This window comes from Emys orbicularis, chromosome 4, assembly GCF_028017835.1.
Source record: "Emys orbicularis isolate rEmyOrb1 chromosome 4, rEmyOrb1.hap1, whole genome shotgun sequence".
Classification (NCBI taxonomy): Eukaryota; Metazoa; Chordata; order Testudines; family Emydidae; genus Emys; species Emys orbicularis.
The window spans coordinates 110,338,918-110,360,796 of NC_088686.1; the positions used below are offsets into that span (position 1 = coordinate 110,338,918).

At 41.1% G+C, this 21,879-nt stretch overlaps 1 protein-coding gene across 1 annotated transcript in view; it reads left to right on the top strand.

Annotated features, from left to right (window-relative positions):
* KMT5B (lysine methyltransferase 5B) overlaps positions 1 to 21,242 on the top strand; it is a 53,968-nt gene extending 32,726 nt beyond the window's left edge. Inside the window, exons 4-10 of the mRNA XM_065402730.1 lie at positions 237 to 402; positions 2,300 to 2,409; positions 9,305 to 9,471; positions 10,118 to 10,137; positions 10,306 to 10,442; positions 12,758 to 12,954; positions 19,158 to 21,242. Coding sequence (XP_065258802.1) covers positions 237 to 402; positions 2,300 to 2,409; positions 9,305 to 9,471; positions 10,118 to 10,137; positions 10,306 to 10,442; positions 12,758 to 12,954; positions 19,158 to 20,629 — 2,269 coding nt within the window. The 3' untranslated portion in view covers positions 20,630 to 21,242. The remainder of the gene's footprint in view (positions 1 to 236; positions 403 to 2,299; positions 2,410 to 9,304; positions 9,472 to 10,117; positions 10,138 to 10,305; positions 10,443 to 12,757; positions 12,955 to 19,157) is intronic.
* Positions 21,243 to 21,879: the final 637 nt, after the last annotated feature.

Sequence of the window (21,879 nt, forward strand, 5' to 3'; positions counted from 1 at the left end):
TAGTTAGGAAACTATAATTTTCTCCAGATTAAACATTTGTTAAAGTTCCCATTCAGCTACTTCAGAGCTCTGGGAATGAGGGACCTAACCATGACTACATGATATGTAGCCCCCTTGATGCTAAGAGTTGAATAATCCTTGTGCAAAATTTCTTGTCAGCAATGGAATGAGATATGTGAAAGGATTAAATAAGGATGAATAACAGTTGATTTAGAGTGGTTTTATTTTTATTTCAGGTTTCGACCTATAAAAGGAAGGCAGGAAGAGTTGAAAGAGGTGATTGAACGTTTTAAGAAAGATGAGCACTTAGAAAAAGCCTTCAAGTCCTTGACGTCAGGTGACTGGGCCCGGCACTATTTTCTTAACAAGAACAAAATGCAGGAAAGGTTGTTCAAGGAACATGTAGGTTTATTTATAATTGTTTTCAGATTACTTATATGTATTTCACATGCTTTCGTAGCCTTTTAAGGAGTATTTTGAATATTACTCAAGTGAGAGAACAGGAGAAGTAAAGAAAAATAAAGCCACTGTGTAGCCTTACCTTTCTACCCATTTTCATCTTTTAGATTTTTAAAACCCAAACTTCAAAAAAGTAAAGTAAAATAAGATTATCTAATGAACTTGCCCAGAAATAAAAGTACACAGGAATTTCCTTTTGCTGCCATCACACATAGGCAGACATACCACTCTAGATGTCAAGCTTTTCCTGCTGTGTGTGGTCTCCTTTTGTAATTGGGTCTGTCAAAGGCCATCATTTTGTTTTCTCCCCCCATTTAAGTCAGACATTCCTGCTCCTAATGGAGGACTGTCAAGGGAGAGAAAATGCTTCCAATGTGGTTGTACATGACTCTTTTCATTGGCAAGTTCTAAGATTCATCGTGAATTGATAGGGGGTTCTTCTTGGTTTTAAAGGTTTGGTTTTTTTCCTGTTCTGAGACAGATTGTGTTAACACAATCTTTGTTTGGCGGGCTCCTGCTTCAAGTGCTACTCAGACATATCTGCTTATATTCTTTCAGACTTCCCGCCCCGAATTTCCTCAAGCCTCTGCTGGTGAAGATCAATTTCCCAGCACTTCAGCTTAGTCTAGTGATAATGTAATAATGCAGCCCTTGCCCTGCCTTCCTTACAACCAGGTTGGGCATAGCTGATCAGATTCCAAAGACACAAGAACGGTGCTCCCCTCTCCTCCCCTTGCTTAGGCAGATAGAGAATCAGTGACTGGTCCTCACCCTGAAGAGGTATTTCAGGAAGTTAAAGCCCCCAGGTCTCATGGCCAGAGGTCTTTTCATTCCTTTTCTGGAGGCCCGGAGTTTTATCCTAAAGTCCTATAATTGGTTAGACAAGACCATTTGGGGAGTTCCTGGTGTTGCTCCCTTCTTCACATTCTCTGGAGGATTTCCACCTGTATCCTCTTGCAAATCAAATTGCAGAATACAAAGAGGTAGGGCAAACAATTGAATGTCTCTTTCTTGGAAAAAGAAGCCATTGCTGCCTCTTGAGAAATCTCAGATCTTCCAGTTCTCATTGGACACCTCATTGTGACAGATGTCAAAGTGCTGCCTAAACTAGATTAGGGAGACTAAGGAAGCCAAGGAGGAGAAAGCTCTGACCAAAGAGAGGGAAATATTTTTGAGTTAAAACCAAAAAGATGGAATTGTTTCCTGTCCTCAAAATCTGGCAAAAATAGTAAAGCATGGAAGGAGCCATATTACAAATTCTCCTTTCCCAGAGTGTCTGACAAGCTATACAAGCTTCCTTTGGATAAAACTGACAAATAGAACATCTCCCATAGAACTGACCCAGCAATCAAAAAATCCAGTAGCTAGTCTTCTCGTCCTCTTGTGGGTAGTATCTCTATCTGGCCTGTTGACCAAAAAGCTGGACTCTACCTTAAAGAAACAACGAGGCTGTTCTCAAAGGCTAAACATAGCTGTCTGTTCCCCTTAAGAACTAAGGAGTTTTGACTCCCATAAGAAGTTCCTAATAAAAATTGAACTTTATCCTTCCAATTTGTCTTTGTTGCAGCCTGAGGTACTCCTGTATATTTAATTAAGACACTAAAGTGTGTGGAGGGTATTTGTGTATCTACAAATCTTTCAAACTTGGGTGGATTAAATAAATAAACCTCTCTATGGTAATATGTGCAGTTAAAATCTGTAATCCAGAATGTCCACAAACTAAAGGCAACAAATACTGTAAAGGGACATTTTTGACTCATAAGATACAGAAGTTTTCATTACTTTTTTTTGTGTGCACTTAATACAGCATTACTCTGTCTTCTTTGTCATTCCCTTTCAGGTATTTATTTATTTACGAATGTTTGCAACTGACAGCGGATTTGAGATATTGCCTTGCAATCGATATTCTTCAGAGCAGAATGGAGCCAAAATTGTTGCAACAAAAGAGTGGTAAGCATTGTAACTAAATCAAGTCATTGTTTCTATCCCCATTTAAAAAAAATTAAATGTAAAACCTATGTAAATGCAATAAAAGAGCTGGAGTTAAAACTACAGCGTGGAAATTTAAGTTTGCAGTTTTTCAGAGCTTGCAAGTTCTTTAAACCAATCACCACACAATAAATTAATCACACGTACTTGTGATGCATCAAAGTGTAAACATTGTAGATTTAATGTTTTGTGTTGCCACATGTTCTATACACAATTTTGAAATAATCCTATCCTGTCAAAATTAATTTAATTAAAAAAAAAAAAAAAAAAGCATTAGTCCTCAGTGAGGAACATGCCCATGTCAAGATTCAGACATAGCCAGATTTGCTGTAGCTGTGTCAGAAAAAAATGAGGTAGCATTTTTTTACAATTGGAAAAATGAGCTGCTCCTTTGAGGGATGCCTTCTGCATATTCCAGTTTGTAAGACAAGCATGCCTTGTATATGCAGACTCCTTTTGGGAGATATTTTTGATTATTTAGTTGGGTAGTCAGGTTTTTTGTTGTGTTGTTTTTTAAATTAAAAGTTGTTTTAGCACCTCTGCCATTGCAGGTATCGTCCAGACCTGCAAAGGCAGGAGGACTACCTCAAACCCCTGTTACGGTGGGAGAAGCTCTTCGGACCCAACACTGGTACAGGGTATTCAGCACTGTCTACGTTGAGTGGCTACTCCGATTCAGAGATCTTGTTTCCAGAGTGGCTCTGTGCCTGGCATAAGTGGATTTAAATTTCCCAGATTCATTTGGGTCAACAGAATCTGGTTGAAGAGCATCTGGAACTGTCCACTCCAAAGAACAGCTTGCTAGTAGAGACTCTGTGCCCAACAGTGGGGTATCAAAGTCCCTGGTTTCTGTCTAGGTTGGTAGAGTTCATTGCCATGGAGTATGTCCAGTATGTCTACATTGAGAAGCCTCTAATAACTGAAGACTGATTGGCAGAATGGCTGTATATCATGCATAAGGGTATCAGGATTTTCTGTATCTACTGGTTTTATAGATGAGTGCTAAATAACACCATCATCTTCAAGGTCCTGGTCAACTGAGTCTTTTTCCAGAGCTCTAGCACTGGCAATTTCAAGGAGCATCTTGACTCTAAAGACCCTCTCACCATAGAGGGCAAAGGTAGCATCTGAATCCCTGTCTCACATGAGTTAGTGGAGAGCTTCTCTCTACTGAGTCCTGTTAAGCAGGCATGAGACTCCAATTCAGCATCCAGCAAGCTACATTCCCTCTCCAGAGGGAAAAATGGAAGAATCAAGAGAGACAGAGTGCCAGTAAGGTTCCTCACTCCCACTTAATATCAACAAAGTTGGGGAGGACAGGGCACCAACTTTCAGTCTATCTCCCATTAACTTTTCAGTGCAGAATAGGCAGACAAGCGTAGATGAAGCCTTAGGGTATGTCTACACTACGAAATTAGGTCGAATTTATAGAAGCCGGTTTTATAGATATCGGTTTTATACAGTCGATTGTGTGTGTCCCCACATAAAATGCTCTAAGTGCATGAAGCCGGCGGACCATGTCCACAGTACCGAGGCTAGCGTCGACTTCCGGAGCGTTGCACTGTGGGTAGCTATCCCACAGTTCCCGCAGTCTCCACCGCCCGTTGGAATTCTGGGTTGAGATCCCAATGCCTGATGATGCAAAACAGTGTCGCGGGGGGTTCTGGGTACATGCCGTCAGGCCTCTCCCCCTCCATCAGAGCAATGGCAGACAATCGATTCGCGCCTTTTTACCTGGGTTACCTGTGCAGACAACATACCACGGCAAGCATGGAGCCAGCTCAGCTCACCGTCACCATATGTCATCTGGGTGCCGGCAGACGTGGTACTGCATTGCTACACAGCAGCAGCCCCTTGCCTTTTGGCAGTAGATGGTGGTGTATTAAGATTGATATCCGTCATCATCGTACTCCAGTTAAATCAGAGGCACCTGGGCAGACATGCTTTGTCTCCTGGAGACTCAGTCCTGCCGGCAGTCCGATTGAACCGTCTTGACGATGATGGCTAGCAGTCGTAGTACAGTATCTTCTGCCAAGCACCCAGAAGATGCCGAGGGCTATCAGTCATGCTGCATCATCTGCTGCCAGCTTAAGATGTAAAAAATAGATGTATTCATTTGCTTCCCCCTCCCTCCGTGAAATCAACGGCCTGCTAAACCCAGGGTTTTGAGTTCAATCTTTGGGGGGGCCATTCTGTGTGACAGTTGTTTGTGTTTCTCCCTGATGCACAGCCACCTTTCTTGATTTTAATTCCCTGTACCTGTACGCCATGTCGTCAGTCGCCCGCCCCTCCCTCCCTCCGTCAGTTTCGCGCCTTTTTTCAGACCAGACGCCATAGCACTGGGATCATGGAGCCCGCTCAGATCACAGCGGCAATTATGAGCACTATGAACACCACGCGCATTGTCCTGGAGTATATGCAGAGCCAGGACATGCCAAAGCAAAACCAGGACCAGCCAGTGAGGCGATTGCAGCGCGGCGACGAGAGTGATGAGGAAATTGACATGGACACAGCCCTCACACAAGGTACGGGCCCCAGCAATGTGCAAATCATGGTGTTACTGGGGCAGGTTCATGCCGTGGAACGCCGATTCTGGGCCCGGGAAACAAGCACAGACTGGTGGGACCACATCGTGTTGCAGGTCTGGGACGATTCCCAGTGGCTGCGAAACTTTCGCATGCGTAAGGGCACTTTCATGCAACTTTGTGACTTGCTTTCCCCTGCCCTGAAGCGCCAGAATACCAGGATGAGAGCAGCCCTCACAGTTGAGAAGTGAGTGGCGATAGCCCTGTGGAAGCAAGGGGTACTTTTCAATGCTGCTGCAAGCCCTGGTGGATCACAAGGGACGTTTCACCAACATCAACGTGGGATGGCCGGGAAAGGTACATGCTCGCGTCTTCAGGCACTCTGGTCTGTTTTGAAAGCTGGAGGAAGGGACTTTCTTCCCGGACCAGAAAATAACCGTTGGGGATGTTGAAATGCCTATCGTGATCCTTGGGAACCCAGCCTACCCCTTAATGCCATGGCTCATGAAGCCGTACACAGGCAGCCTGGACAGGAGTCAGGACCTGTTCAACTACAGGCTGAGCAAGTGCCGAATGGTGGTGGAATGTGCATTTGGACGTTTAAAAGCGCGCTGGCGCAGCTTACTGACTCGCTCAGACCTCAGCGAAAAGAATATCCCCATTGTTATTGCTGCTTGCTGTGCGCTCCACAATATCTGTGAGAGTGAGGGGGAGACATTTATGGCGGGGGTGGGAGGTTGAGGCAAATCGCCTGGCCGCTGATTACGCGCAGCCAGACACCAGGGCGGTTAGAAGAGTACAGCAGGGCGCGGTGCGCATCAGAGAAGCTTTGAAAACCAGTTTTGTGACTGGCCAGGCTATGGTGTGAAACTTCTGTTTGTTTTTCCTTTGATGAACCCTCCGCCCCCCCACCCGGTTCACTCTACTTCCCTGTAAACCAACCACCCCACCCTCCCCCCTTCGAGCACCGTTTGCAGAGGCAATAAAGTCATTGTTACTTCACATTCATGCATTCTTTATTAATTCATCACACAACTAGGGGGATAATTGCCAAGGTAGCCCGAGAGGGGTGGGGGAGGAGGGAAGGAAAAGGACACACTGCAGTTTAAAACTTTAAAACTTTAACACTTATTGAAGTCCAGCCTTCCGATGCTCGGGCAATCATCTGGGGTGGAGTGACTGGGTGGCCGGAGGCCCCCCCACCGTGTTCTTGGGCGTCTGGGTGAGGAGGCAGTGGGACGTGGGGAGGAGGGCTGTTGGTTACACAGGGGCTGTAGCGGCGGTCTCTGCTCCTGCTGCCTTTCCTGCAGCTCAACCATACGCTGGAGCATATCCGTTTGATGCTCCAGCAGCCGGAGCATCGACTCTTGCCTTCTGTCTGCAAGCTGACGCCACCTATCATCTTCAGCCCGCCACTTGCTCTGTTCAGCCCGCGATTCAGCCCGCCACCTCTCCTCTCGTTCATATTGTGCTTTTCTGTAGTCTGACATTGACTACCTCCACGCATTCTGCTGTGCTCTTTCAGTGTGGGAGGACATCTGGAGCTCCGTGAACATATCATCCCGAGTCTGCTGTTTTCTCCTTCTAATCTTTGCTAGCCTCTGCGAAGGAGAAACATTTGCAGCTGGTGGAGGACAAGGGAGAGGTGGTTAAAAAAGACACATTTTAGAGAACAATGGGTACACTCTTTCACGTTAAATTTTGCTGTTCACATTACACAGCACATGTGCTTTCGTTACAAGGTCGCATTTTTCCTCTTCTATTGAGGGCCTGCCGGTTTGGTGTGAGAGATCACTCACGCGGTGCCAGGCAACAGAATTCGGCTTGCAGGCAGCCATGGTAAGCCACAGTCTTTTGGCTTTTTTAACCCTCATAACATGTGGGAATGGTTTCAAACAGTAGCGCCCTCATTTACCATACCAAGGACCCGTTCGGTTGGCCATTTAAAATGGGTTTGCAATGTAAAAGGAGGGGCTGGGGTTTCCGGGTTAACATGCAGCACAAACCCAACTACCCCCCTCCCCCCCCCCCACACACCCCCAATTCTCTGGGATGATCCCTTCACCCCTCCCCCCCCCCGACCGCGTGGCTAACAGTGGGGAACATTTCTGTTCAGCCGAGCAGGAACGGGCACCTCTGAATGCCCCCTTAATAAAATCACCCCATTTCAACCAGGTGACCGTGAATGATATCACTCTCCTGAGGATAACAAAGAGAGATAAGGAATGGATGTTGTCTGCATGCCAGCAAACACCGGGACCATACGCTGCCATGCTTTGTTATGCAATGATTCCAGACTACGTGCTACTGGCCTGGCGTGGTAAAGTGTCCTACTATGGCGGACGGGATAAGGCAGCTCTCCCCAGAAACCTTTTGCAAAGGCTTTGGGAGTACATGAAGGAGAGCTTTCTGGAGATGTCCCTGGAGGATTTCTGCTCCATCCCCATACACGTTAACAGACTTTTCCAGTAGCTGTACTGGCCGCGATTGCCAGGGCAAATTAATAATTAAACACGCTTGCTTTTAAACCATGTGTAATATTTACAAAGGTACACTCACCAGAGGTCCCTTGTGTGCCCTCAGTGTCTGGGAGCACACCTTGGGTGAGTTCGGGGGTTACTGGTTCCAGGTCCAGGGTGATAAACATATCCTGGCTGTTGGGGAAACCGGTTTCTCCGCTTCCTTGCTGTGAGCTATCTTCATTGTCTTCATCATCATCTTCCGCGTACCCCGAACCCGCTTCCCTGTTGCGTGTTTCTCCATTGACGGAGTCAAAGCACACAGTTGGGGTAGTGGTGGCTGGACCCCTAGAATGGCATGCAGCTCCGCGTAGAAGCGGCATGTTTGCGGCTCTGCCCCAGACCCTCCGTTTGCTTCTCTGGCTTTGTGGTAGGCTTGCCTTAGCTCCTTAATTTTCACGCGGCACTGCTGTGCGTCCCTGTTATGGCCTCTGTCCTTCATGGCCTTTGAGACCTTTTCTAATATTTTGCCATTTCGTTTACTGCTACGGAGTTCAGCTAGCACTGATTCATCTCCCCATATGGCGAGCAGATCCCGTACCTCCCGTTCGGTCCATGCTGGAGCTCTTTTGCGATCCTGGGACTCCATCATGGTTACCTGTGCTGATGAGCTCTGCGTGATCACCTGTGCTGTCCACGCTGGGCAAACAGGAAATGAAATTCAAAAGTTTGCGAGGCTTTTCCTGTCTACCTGGTCAGTGCATCTGAGTTGAGAGTGCTGTCCAGAGCGGTCACAATGAAGCACTGGGGGATAGCTCCCGGAGGCCAATAACGTCGAATTCCGTCCACACTACCCCAAATCCGACCCGCAAGGGCCAATTTTAGCGCTAATCCCCTCGTCGGAGGTGGACTAAAGAAACCGGTTTAAAGGGCCCTTTAAGTCGAAAGAAAGGGCTTCGTCATGTGGACGTGTCCAGGCTTAATTCGATTTAACCCTGCTAAAGTCGACCTAAACTCGTAGTGTAGCCCAGGCCTTAGTATTGCTCTCCTCCATGCTGAGGACTATGTATGCTTCAGCATCAACCTTTTGCTGTTGCCTTCTCTAACATTGGGAAGAGTGCAGAAACAGTGCCAATTGTGCTTATGTCAATATCCATTGACTTGAGCAAGGATCCTTCCCCTGTAGCTCTGCTCCAGGCTTTGGCCCAAGAACCTTTTCTACAGTACCCTGATGCTGTCCGCACTTCTCTGTCACTTCCAGTTTTTTGTTTGTAAATCATAAGCACATACAACATTTTATATGTCTAAAATGAATGTATAATATTTTATATCTACATAATTTACGCATTTTAAGTGCCATTATTCAGCAAAGCACTTACACTTAGCATTTGTTTTAAGCATCTGAGTAATCCATCCCTATTCAGCAAAGATAAACACCTCCTTAAAAATGTTTAGGAATGTAATCTTTTAGATGTGAATAGAAATGATTTAAAATTAAATACTGACAATAGTTTAAGATCCACAATTGCTGACAGATTGCGTGAATAAATTTTAAAATTACAAATATATTAAGATAAGATTTAATAATTTTTTTTCTCATTTAACTGCTAGGACTTGAGTTCAAGTCTCAGATTTTCTTGTGTTAATTGACACTACTAATGTGTAAAGCAGTGTAAAGACTTAACTCTTGCAGGGGACACACAGATCCCTGAACTAAGGTCTTCACAGGGGCGGGGGGGGGAAGTTTTAAACAGTTTTAAAAACATTTTCTATCTTTTTAAAACTATTTTTTGGTGAAGAAAGATTTTGGAATGTTTTTGTTACTTGTTTTGTAATTGTTGGAACTTCTGTCTTTAATTTTTTAACACTTAGGAAACGAAATGACAAAATAGAATTACTGGTGGGTTGTATTGCTGAGCTATCAGAAATAGAAGAGAACATGCTGCTCAGACACGGAGAGAATGACTTTAGTGTCATGTATTCCACACGGAAAAACTGTGCTCAGCTATGGCTTGGTCCCGCTGCATTTATCAACCACGGTAAGCAACAAGGATAGGAAGTATAAGATGACAAAAGGTACTCCATTTAAATGTTCCTGTGTGTAAGCTATGCCATGCAGCCTCAAAGTGGAAATGCTGCTTGGATTCACTCTGAATTATGTATCTGAGATATAATTAACATAATCTGGAATACTTTATTAGTTTAAAGCCTAAATCCTGGTCAGCTGCTGAGCTGTGCACTGGGAAATTAATTGGAAGCTATGGGAAGGGTCGCCCCTCCCCCCCACCCCCACCCCCGCTTTTCCCAAGCATACATACAGGGGAATGGCTGCTGAATCTGCATAACTGCAGATTTCAACCCTCCCCAAATCCCTACTGCATGACAGTGTTCAGAGAATCTCCTCAGAGTTGGGCACAGGCATGTAAGATGTGCATTTCCATGGGGAGGTTTTTTTTTTCAATCTTCCTAACGTAAAGAGCTTAGAAACCAAACTGTATTAAAGCTGTTTAAGATGTCCACTTGTATATAAATCATTCTTGTTTAATAACCTATATCCTCAAGTATTTAGTTGAGATTCTAGCAGATGTTGAAGTCAGAGCAAAACCTTACTTTAGATATCTATAACTATTCATGTTTCAGGTCTTATCAACAGTTAATTGACTTTATCTTTTGGACCTTTTTCAGATTGCAGACCTAACTGTAAGGTAAGCATGAAACTTTAAAAAAATAAATATAAATAAATAAATAAAAATAAAGGGGGGGGGGAGGGCAAACCACCAAATCCTGCCCAAAGCGTGCCCATCAAATATATGTATACTTGTTTTGTATTCAAACACCCAAATTAACCTTAATGGTTATCTGTTTTCTTTTAGTTTGTATCAACTGGTCGAGATACAGCATGTGTGAAAGCTCTAAGGGATATTGAACCTGGTGAAGAAATTTCTTGTTACTACGGGGACGGTTTTTTTGGAGAAAATAATGAATACTGCGAATGTTACACCTGTGAAAGGTATGTGCTGACAATGTAAACAATAAGCTATAAGAAGGCATGTGGGCATATTGGATGCCCACATAACATGCATGTTGTGAAGCTGAAGGGCAAGTGCTATTCAAGAGTTGTAGGTATATAGTATAATCATGTTCTTAAAATGTTACCTTTTTTAAATGTTTTATTTTTATCACCATATTTTCCAAAATTTCTTCATAGCTCAGTTCCTCCCACTCCACCCCCCAAAAAATAGAACAGTGCAGACTTCAGAAATTTATTGGATACTAAAATGTGCATGTGTTGGACAGAAAAACAGCATTAGCAACCTCCTAGCCATCTAATATTACGAGAATTCTCACAACTCTTCTGTAAACTATTGTCCTCATTTTCAGGGATATCCTTGAAAATGGGGGACAACCCTGTAAGACAGTTTCATTCACTCAGTTTTTGTTACTCAAATGTCTTGCTTTTTGGTGAGAATGGGAGTAGTACCTCTCAGTCTGTATAGTTGTTACAATTTGTATATTTTAAACATAGACATCTGATTTGGTGCTACTGCTGTTTACACCAGTTCATTTCATAGTAACAGAGGCAAGTTGGCTGCATTTTTATTTTTTATTTTTTATCTACACTGTCCCTGCTGAACTTCTTATTGCATCTATCTAGAGAATTTCAAGAGATCTCCCCTTTGTCTTCATTCTGTCTTCTACCCTAATGAAATTTCCATTTAAAAATAAAATAAATAAAAAATTCTGGACATAGGAGAGATCGCTCCAGTACCCCCCTGGGAACTTTATCTAGATTTATTTTTCGGGGGGAGTTAGGCGAAGTGTTGCAGGGGCATATATCTGTATTGCAGCTGGGGAGTTGAATGGCAGTGTGTAGACATAACTGCACTATCTGTACTCTAGGTCAGGAAAAATAGAAGTGAGGATACCATGGCACAGGCTGCAGGAGCCCATTTGACACCCATTCCCTCCCTCTCCCCACCACCTCACTCACTCACTCACTTACTTATGCAGCTGGTCATGATTCCGTGCCTCTGCATTCTCTGTTTTTAGTGAGCTAGTTAGAGTACAGCTAGAGCAAGTACATCTGCACAAGTTGCCTTTCAAACCGCGGCTGCCATGTAGACATATCCTTTAAGAGCCTTTTTGGATAAACTGTTGGAAAAACTATACTGATCTTGTAAGCTCTACACATTTTTGTGTGCGTGTCTGTGTGTATATGTATACACAGACAGACAGACATGCACACTCCATGTGTATACAGGAGAGGGCACACTCATATGGGTGTGTGCATGTGTCTGTGTAAAAGTTTTATATATGAATGAGAGAGGTACTCTTTGTTCCTTGATGTTCGTAATGGTTTGAGGGACTCCAAGGAATATTGGTTACCTGCACTATCTGAATCTTTACCTCTTTACTATTATTATGCAATCTATTTATTATAATCTTCTAGTTTTTTGGAAATGGTAAGTATCTAAGTTTAAATTATTAAATGTTTGGAAGGTCTGGTGGAATTTAGTTTCCTTTTAACCTTTTTGCTAAGAAGCTATTGAATTGGTTTTGACATGTAAACTAAGATGCTGGAAAGTTCATATAAATTTAGATCTGGATTGTCCCTAATTCTTATTCAGATGCACTCTGCCCTTGCTAGCCTGAAGGCTCTGGTAAATCTCCATCCCCTTCTAGACTTCTTGGGACAGTCTCTCTCTGCTTGGCCAACAGTAAGGGTTTAATGATGAACAAATCAATTGAGTTTGTATCCATCTACAGGGAAGAAAGATACAAGTGTGAAAGGGACAATCATAATTACGACAATACCATCGTTATCTACTTAGTAACTGTTCCTGATATCACATTGAAAACAACAAATGCTACAATCGCAGTTGTCTTTTTTTTTTTTTTAAAGGCAGATGTGAGGGGGAAATGTTAATTCTCATTGAAATTTTCATAACAGAATTAATAGCAAATACTGGTTGAACTTCTGTACTTAATTATCATTCTATACAAGTTGGATTATGCAAATGGTATTGAAACAGGTTTTAGTAGATAATTACTCTCTTTAAAAAAGGAAAAGGTAATTGCAAAAGACAAGTATCTATTCTCTCAGTAATTAGATGCCAGTTTCTTTTCATCCCTAATTGAAAGTGAAATATGCATACAAATTCTTTACAGTATCAATAGCAGAATGGCCCACAAAATACCAAAAAACTGGAAACAGTTGCATCAACTTACCTTCTCTGAATATACCTGGGATTCAAATGTTATATGCCATCAAACAGAGCCTTACTACTATATAGAGTTGTTAATATGTATTGTTCTCTTTTATAGACGTGGAACTGGTGCTTTTAAATCAAGAGTGGGACTTCCAGCACCTACTCCTGTGATCAATAGCAAATATGGACTGAGAGAAACAGATAAACGTTTAAACAGGCTTAAAAAGTTGGGTGACAGCAGCAAAAACTCAGACAGCCAGTCTGTCAGCTCTAACACTGATGCAGATACCACTCAGGAAAAAGCTAATGCAAGTAAGCAAAGGGAAAACTTTTTTATAAAAGGCTTTGTTTTCATAATATTAGAAAATTCTCACTTCAGTGGAATTCAGTCTTATATTGATGAGACACAATAACATCTAGGCTTTTCATTATGTAATATAATATAATATATATAAACTAAAGATTAAGAAATAAAAATTGTATTTGTACCCAGAATTTTCTATAGGTCTCCTGTTTCAAAGCATACCACAGTACAAAATGTCTCAGTATGCCTGTATGTATTTACTCAGTTTCAAAATACCACATGCACAGTAGAATATTTCAGGAAATATGAGTGATCATGAGTAAGAGAAATTCAAGCGGGTAAAGAAATCCACATTATTAGTCTGGGAGCATAGAATCATAGGATTGGAAGGAACCTTGAGAGGTCTTCTAGTCTAGTCTCCTGCACTCAAGACAGGATTAAGTATTATCTAAGCATAATGTAGTAAAATCTGATTAGTTGGGCAAGTTAGTGATAGAATGGTAAGGAGGGGGTATCATTTGATTCATAAAAATCTACAGAATCATAATTTCAGTGGTGCTGCAGAAAGTGACAAGACAGTGGGGAATTGTTCCGCGTCTATCCCATCCCCGTCTCCCAGGTCCTTCAGTTAGTGGACATTTTGATACTGTAACACAGGGATGCATTGATCTGTGATAATCCTAGGGAAGCTAGCCTTGACATGTTGAACTGAAAACATTTATTCATCAAAGGCATCATCAGTGTCATCTCCATCTAGGGCACAGCTGTTGGACATGTCATACTGATCCTCATCCGTGCTGAACTCACACACTTCCATACAAGGCAGGTTGCTAGCCAAACATTTGCAGGGTGACGAGCATCTGGTCTTTGCACACAAGCATTTGATTAGCTGAATGATTGATTTGGGAGCATTTCAGTCCATCCTTCGACTCATCCATGCCCGATAGGGTTGGGCAGTTTTGGATAAGCTTGATCATCCCAGAGCCATTCCATTGTTTGATTTGCCCTCCTGTTAGCAGGTATAAATGCACCCCTTGTCGGTGGCAATTTTTCTCCATTTGTCTGTTTTTTGGAAAACATCCACCAACCTGGCTCTGCAAGTGTTGTAATGTTGGTCTTCAAGTGGTAAACTCGGCATATGAACATCTCCAGTGCATTTATGACCTCATCTGTGACTGTCTCAGTCATTTCGAGTTCTTTCAGAGCGAGGAGAGAGTATTTGAAGGTATTTGAAGTACCTGAATCAAATACCTTTCCAGCAGTGTCACATCCTGAACGGGTGTGGAAACCTGGCAGTACAGTGGCTTTTAATGGGCTGAGTGATAGAAACACATCTCTAAGGGACATTCAGTGATTCTGTTCCCGAACAGCAGGCGCAGAAACAGAATCTTACAGTACCCAAGACTTCTGCAGGATTCTGTGTCTCAGAGAGCATTAGAACATCTGTCTTGTGCCAAAATTTGGGGTTTAGTAGTATCTCTCTGTGGCATTGATGGCATGCAAGATAATTTTAGTGTCAGCCTCCTCATGGGAACGACAGAGAAACTCCACTGAACAGTGCAAGGAAGCAGCTTCATTACGCCATGTGACAAAGAAATTCTTTGAGTAATTCTTTGCATTCTGCAGCATTTTTCCTGCAAGGTATGTAGTTGGCCCCATCCTTCGTGTAAGTATGGGCTTCTTCATTGTGACATTGGAGATGTTTATAGAGTCTGATTTTGTATTGGATAAGTGCAATATCATGGAGTCTCTTCTTTATGGTAATACTTTTAAATTATTCCTCTGCGTACCTGTCAGACATGAGGTAGATTTTTGTCATAGGTCCAGTCTTTTCTCTAGCCTCATAATGGAAGTGTTCAGCCAAATCTTGGCAGGTATTAATTATTTCTGTTTGTCAAGAGTTTGTACCTCAACCATACCATCTGATTGCTACACTGAAAGGCCTCTGCTCTCATGAGGTACTGGTCATGTCAGTAGGTGATTACTTAGGAAGACCATGTGCATTAATTTGCTTTTCACCTGGCACGTGTGTGGTGTTCCATCACATTTGAATATCCGTTGTAGTACACTGGAGAACTTGTACTTTCCCAAAGTCTCACATAGATCAACATCACGCTGAGATCTCATCACTGAAGACTGCTTTCATCATGATATTAATGAGCTCCAGTTCATCATATGTGAATGGGTTGCCAATGTGAGTAAGCTCTCCTGTAGCTTTAAAATTGCCCTTTCTTGGCATTTAACAGCACCTAATGAGTTTAGATGTTGCTTGGTCACTTCTGGGGAAGTCATCCCAGACATGCTTCATGTTTTGTTAGAAATTCAATGGCATTCTGGTGTTGTCAGGAAAAACTGGGAAAGAGCACTTGGATGCTGTGTTATGCCCACCAACTCCCCAGTTACTTTCATTGCTCTGTTTTTGTGTTCTAGAGCTTTGTCTGAACCAAGTGCACAGAAGGGAACTGGTGACCTTTTATCGCTCAATTTCCTTTTTGAAATTTATCCCATATGTTGGGGTCAGACTTTTTTAAGCTTCTTCTTTCAGCGAGGTACCAGGCAATCATAGCAGAATAGTTGGATAAATCTAAAGCAAAGAAGTATTTCATGAAGTCTTCCAGCGCTGCTAGGTGCAAATTCCAATTAGCAGTCCTGACAAATCAAATAAAGAGCAGCGAAGACTCAACCATCTTCATGTATCACCACACCAACCTGAAAGTTGGCTTTGTCACCTGTTCAGCTGATCAAATGGTTTGATCTGTGATATGCAGCTCTTCATCCCGCACAATAGGTCGTTGAGAGCAGAATATACGTTGGGTGTGTGGAACTGGTCTTGCAAATCCTGTACCCTTTGGGAATCAACTTCAAACACATTAGTATGCTTTTCAAAGAAGACATCTAAGTAGCATTTTTGAAGGACAATAAGTGTTTGGGTCTATTCATCTATAGCGCATTGCTGCTTTTTCCCTGCAAGATTTTGGTTCATAGTACTGTCACTATACAAAATCACCCAGATCTTAGGAATACCAGTGCAATCAGCAAAGGAACCGATTGCACATATCACTGTGAAGAACGTGTGTATTTTGTCAGGACATAGAATCCACTGCCCACAGAGATCATCATGGGACATTATTAGCTGTTGAACAGGACTGTAAAGGCCCATGTATAGTGTCACGACACATTTTGATTCAGTTCCTCAGATGTATATTTTATGGCTGTCAAACGATTACAAAAATAATCACAAAATTTTAAAAAATCAGTCGCCGTTTTAATTGTACCATTAAACAAAATAGAATAGCAATTTAAATTTATTATAAATATTTCTTCTACATTTTTCAAATATATTGAATTCAATTACAACACAGAATACAAGTGTACAGTGCATTCTTGGTGTAGCTCTTAATGTGATTATGCAGTGTCATTTGCATGGTCTCTCTTGGGTCAGTGAATCCACTTTACTTTCCATGCAATGTTCTTGCTATGAGTGACAGCTTCATAGTTTCTCATGCTAAAACTGAAACTGTTCTCACTAGATGCCTTTGGGCATCTGGCTTACTGCAGAACTGACAGGTGTACTTCTCGAAACGCATGCCATGGGACCCAGTATAAGGCGAGTCTTGCCCACAGCTGGCACTTGTCCAGGCATTTTCAACTTTTTTCTGGTGCTTGATGTACTTCCTCTCCAACCTTGCCAAATTCAGTTTATGAATGCACTTCTTATTGCATGTAAGGTGCCATCGAGCATTGTGTTTAACCAGGTCTTCCATGGTGGTATTCTCCAAAAGTTCAGCTACCAGTCAGTACTCTTTGTCTCGCCACTGATACCTAAAAATGATCTAATGTGGTGTTACGTAATTATGTGCATACTGTTTGCAGATGGATTCCAGCAATTTCTGGCTGGAGGCTGATGTCTTAACCAATGCCTCATTATAAGTCTTTTGGCATAACGAACAGAGCTGATAATCAGTACCTCTGAACCATTTTTTTTTTTTTTTTTGGCTTATGGTAAAACACCTTGAAGCACACTTTCCATTTATCAGAATCTGTAACATTAACACAATTAATCAGGTATCCTGTTCTGAGCATTAACTGATAACACATTAGTCAGTCAAAGGCCACAATTTAACTTTGTGAGCACTGCATGTTTGACATGCCTGTATTAATGTACATTTTTTTCAAAAACAGGAGTACTTGTGGCACCTTAGAGACTCAGGCTAGGTCTACACTACAGCGGGGGTCTGACCTAAGATACGCAACTTCAGCTACGTGAATACCGTAGCTGAAGTTGCGTATTTTAGGTCGGCTTACCTGGCGGTGAGGACGCGGGAAAGTCGACCGCTGCCGCCGACTCCGCTGCCGCCTCTTGCCGAGGTGGATTTCCGGAGTCGACGGCAGAGCGATCAGGGATCGATTTTACCGCGTCTTCACTAGACGCGGTAAGTCGATCCCCGATAGACCGATTGCTACCCGCCGGATTGGCGGGTAGTGAAGACAAAGCCTAACATTTATTTGAGCATAAGCTTTCGTGGGCTACAGCCCACTTCATCAGATGCATAGACTGGAACATATAGTAAGAAGATGTATATACATACAGAGAACATGAAAAGGTGGAAGTTGCCATACCAACTCTAAGAGGCTAATTAATTAAGATGAGCTATTATCAGCAGGTATGGCAACTATATGTTCCATTCTATGCATCTGATGAAGTGGGCTGTAGCCCACGAAAGCTTATGCTCAAATAAATTTGTTAGTCTCTAAGGTGCCACAAGTACTCCTGTTCTTTTTGCGGATCCAGACTAACACTGATGCTACTCTGAAACCTGTCATTTTTTTTAAAGTTATTTTTAAACATTTCCTGTTATATATCGCTACATAATTGTTCTAGATTTGTCATGTTTGGTACCATTGTGCTCATGGGAAAAAATGCTTTCAAATGACACCCAACTCAATCCATTTTTGACACCATTGTATTATCAAAATTTCCACCAACTGGAGGATATAGAGTTGGGAGATGGGGAACAGTGAATACCCCCAGTAATGCTGCAGAGGGTGATGCCATTGAAATTTATGAATCTGTAGATTTTCATTAATCAAATTTAATCTTCTTTATCTTTCTCTCACTAACTTGCCCACGGAATTACACATTCGCAGACAGTTATGTAGGAAAAATGGTGTTCAAATTAATAGATAACTTGAGTCTATATTATGTAGACGATGGTCATTTTTCTTTAGAGACAGTTTCTCATATCTCCAGAAACCATTAATCCTATTCTAGAATTTGACAATAATATACCTTGTTGCTATCAGTGAAGTGACTGGTCAGTTCAGTTTTTAGTCTGAAGTAAATGCAGACAGCTGATAATCTCAAAAGAAATTCAGAAGAATTTTTATTCAGTGAAGTACTAGAAAGATCCTCTTCTTGTAACAGTAAGCATTCATATCTACCTTTATTTTCTAAAAGTGAGACATAAATTGCTAAATAGTTTGACTTGAATAGCAAGCAGACATCAAATTGCTTAAAACATTTAGGTTCCATCTTGCTCCCACTTGCTACTGGGATGTCATAGCAGCACTGTTCCTGTTAACTTCCTTAAATTGCTCCCTGTTATGAAAATCAAAGTACAAAGAAAAGGCAGGAAATATGCTGAGTCCAAAAAACTGTGGTGTCCGCCATCATAGAATATGTGTAAATACAGTGCTTTAGAAATGTTGTCCTTAGGCAGACAGATCCCTTCACGCTCACCCAAGTATAGGATACAGACAATGTGGCACCTGAGAAGGAGATGAGAGCCAAAACGATTGACAGAAAAGGTGGTCATTTGAGCTCCCTAGCAAAAGGGTGGGGGAAGACAAAGAGCTTTGATCCTCTCCTGTGCTTGGAGAATGTAGAGCAAAACTTGACAATGACATGCACAGATTATTTCTATAAAGCCATCAAGAAACTCTATACAAATAATCTCTTTAGGTGTAGGGTCACCAGAATTTGGAATTTAGATGTATTTTGGTAACTGTAAGGCAGTACCTTGGGGTCTGAATCACTTCTCTTCTGCTCGAAAACTATATGATGTTACATTGACTTAAATCTGATTTTTGTAAATTTATATTAATATTAAGTGTTCTTAATTCTTAAGTAAAAAGTTAGACAATACTTGCAAAAGGCCAGATAATTAACTTGTCTTTAAAAAATAATTAACTTTTTATTTTTATTTTGCAGCTAACAGAAAATCTTCAATTGGTGTAAAAAAGAACAGCAAGAGTAGAGCATTAACAAGACAGTCTATGTCAAGAATTCCAGCTTCATCAAATTCTACCTCATCTAAACTAACTCATATAAATAATTCCAGGGTACCAAAGAGACTGAAAAAGCCTGCAAAGCCTTTACTTTCAAAGATAAAGTTGAGAAATCAGTGCAAAAGGCTAGAGCAAAAGAATGCCTCTAGAAAGCTTGAAATGGGAAATTTAGTTCTCAAAGAGCCTAAAGTAGTTCTATATAAAAATTTACCTATTAAAAAGGATAAAGAAATAGAGGGACCAGCTAAAGTTGCAGTCTCTAGCGGATGCTTAACAAGACATGCAGCAAGAGAATATAAACTGAATTCTGTGAAAGGTGCTCATGAGCATGGTGAAATATCACCCTGCACATACATAACCAGGAGGTCAATGAGAACAAGGATGAATTTGAAGGAGACCTCTGACATAAAGCTTGAACCAAATATGTTGGATACCTATGGAAACAACTTGACGGGAACTCGATCTGATATCTTACAACAGCAGTCTCATGTGATACATGAAAATGAACTGATTCATGGAACATCATATAAAGGGGAGGTTAGATATCAGAAGCATGATATGGGCATATCCAGAAAGAAATCACGACAAGGAAAACTTGTGAAATCATCTGCAAATATAGAAGAAGCTGATCCTACACATAATCCACCTGGCAAAGATGAAGTACCAATTTTGATTAGTTCTCATTCGGAACATGGAGAAAGGAGTAATGTAGTGGATGCGGCCCTTGGATATAAGGATGGTATTCCTATGTCTGGTGGCTGCTCCATTGTTACATCTGACAATTTCAAAGCAAAGGACAGCTTTAGAACTGCTAAAAGTAAAAAGAAAAGACGAATCACAAGGTATGATGCGCAATTAATCCTTGAAAATAGTTCTGGGATTCCCAAACTGACCCTGCGTAGGCGTCATGATAGCAGCAGCAAGGCAAACGACCAAGAAAATGATGGAATAAACTCTTCAAAAATAAGCATCAAATTAAGTAAAGACCATGAAAAAGACAATAACTTGTATGTAGCAAAGCTAAATAATGGATTTAACTCAGGATCAGGCAACAGTTCAACAAAATTAAAGATACAACTAAAACGAGAGGAAGAAAACAGAGGGACATATTCTGAGGACCTTCATGAAAATGGCATGTGTTGTAGTGATACTCTCTCTCTCTTGGAGTCAAGAATGGAAGTGGATGATTACAGTCAGTATGAGGAGGAAACTGCAGATGAATCTTCATCAGAAGAGGAAGAGGAGGAGGAGGAGGACTATGATGATGAATTTGAAGATGATTTTATTCCTCTTCCTCCAGCTAAGCGATTAAGGCTTATAGTTGGCAAGGATTCAATAGACATTGATATTTCTTCTAGAAGAAGAGAAGATCAGTCTTTGAGGCTCAATGCATAAGCTTATAGGTCTTAAACTGACCAGGATGTCCATTTTTAAACAAGCAAACAAAAAAAATTCCATTCAATTATTCCTCAACCGAAGAACTTTCTGAAAATTTTAGTAACAGCACTTCTTTATTGTTTATTCACTTATCAACATACTATTGTAGAAAGTGTACAGAATACTGACTCTTCTTAAGTCTGATTTGTGCAGATTTTTATTGTACTTTTTAATAGCCTCCTTATGTGCAATTCTGAGTTAGAATAAGAGGTAATGCTCTGTTGTAAAATAAAGGCTCAAGCAAAATTATAAAATTACATCAAAACTTTCCATGCAGGACAATGAGAACACAATAATGTGGCTACACAATTATTTTTAACCTATAAGGGCATTAGTTTGCTCTTACAATATCTGACTAAACAGTAATTTAAAAAAATCATAGTAGCAGCATATTAAAGTTTTCTAGTATATGTTAATATCACCAGCAATGATCTACGGCTTTTCAATTTATTTGCTAGATGTTTTTCCCCCTTGAAGTTTGTCAGTTTTAACACTGTATGCTGTCCCCGACGTACTGTTTGTGGCCTTTGTTATAGTAGCAAACCGTTGGTTGGAAGTCAAATTGATTTCTTTAAAAAAAAAAAAAAAAGAGAAAAAAGAAATAAAAAGGCGTTGACAGTTTGCTGACTTTTTAGTACATTATATGTACAAGGGTAGCAGTATGCAGAATAAAAGTTTGGATATGGTGTATTTATTGCTTGTTATGTAAATTAAACACCTTGTATTTAACACTTTTCAATACTTTTAGATAAAAATTGTTCTTTGCAAGAATGATTGGTGCTTATTTTTTCAAGAATTTGCTGTGAAACAATGTGATTACAACAGGCAACATTTATCCAATGAACTGCAGCTATCCTAAATTGGTTCTTCATAGTTTTCTGTTGCACTTGTCAAATGCTACAAGGAATTTAAAGAAATCTATTCACTTTAACTTATGATAGTTTTATGAAATTAAAAAAACCTAAGTCACAGCTTTTGTTCTGTGGTAACCTATACAAATGTTTGTCTTTTTGAAATCCAGTGTAAAGGACTGAAAAAATATGTATATGTTGTAAATACTTGTGTGTTGTGAGAAATTTTGTCATAAGAAATTGAGATAACTTACCAGAAGGGTTTTTAAGTTTAGAATTACATTCATGCCAATAAAATAGGAAATTATAAACCTAGTTTTAAACTCTGCATCAGTGGGAATTCTTTGCTTTTATTTA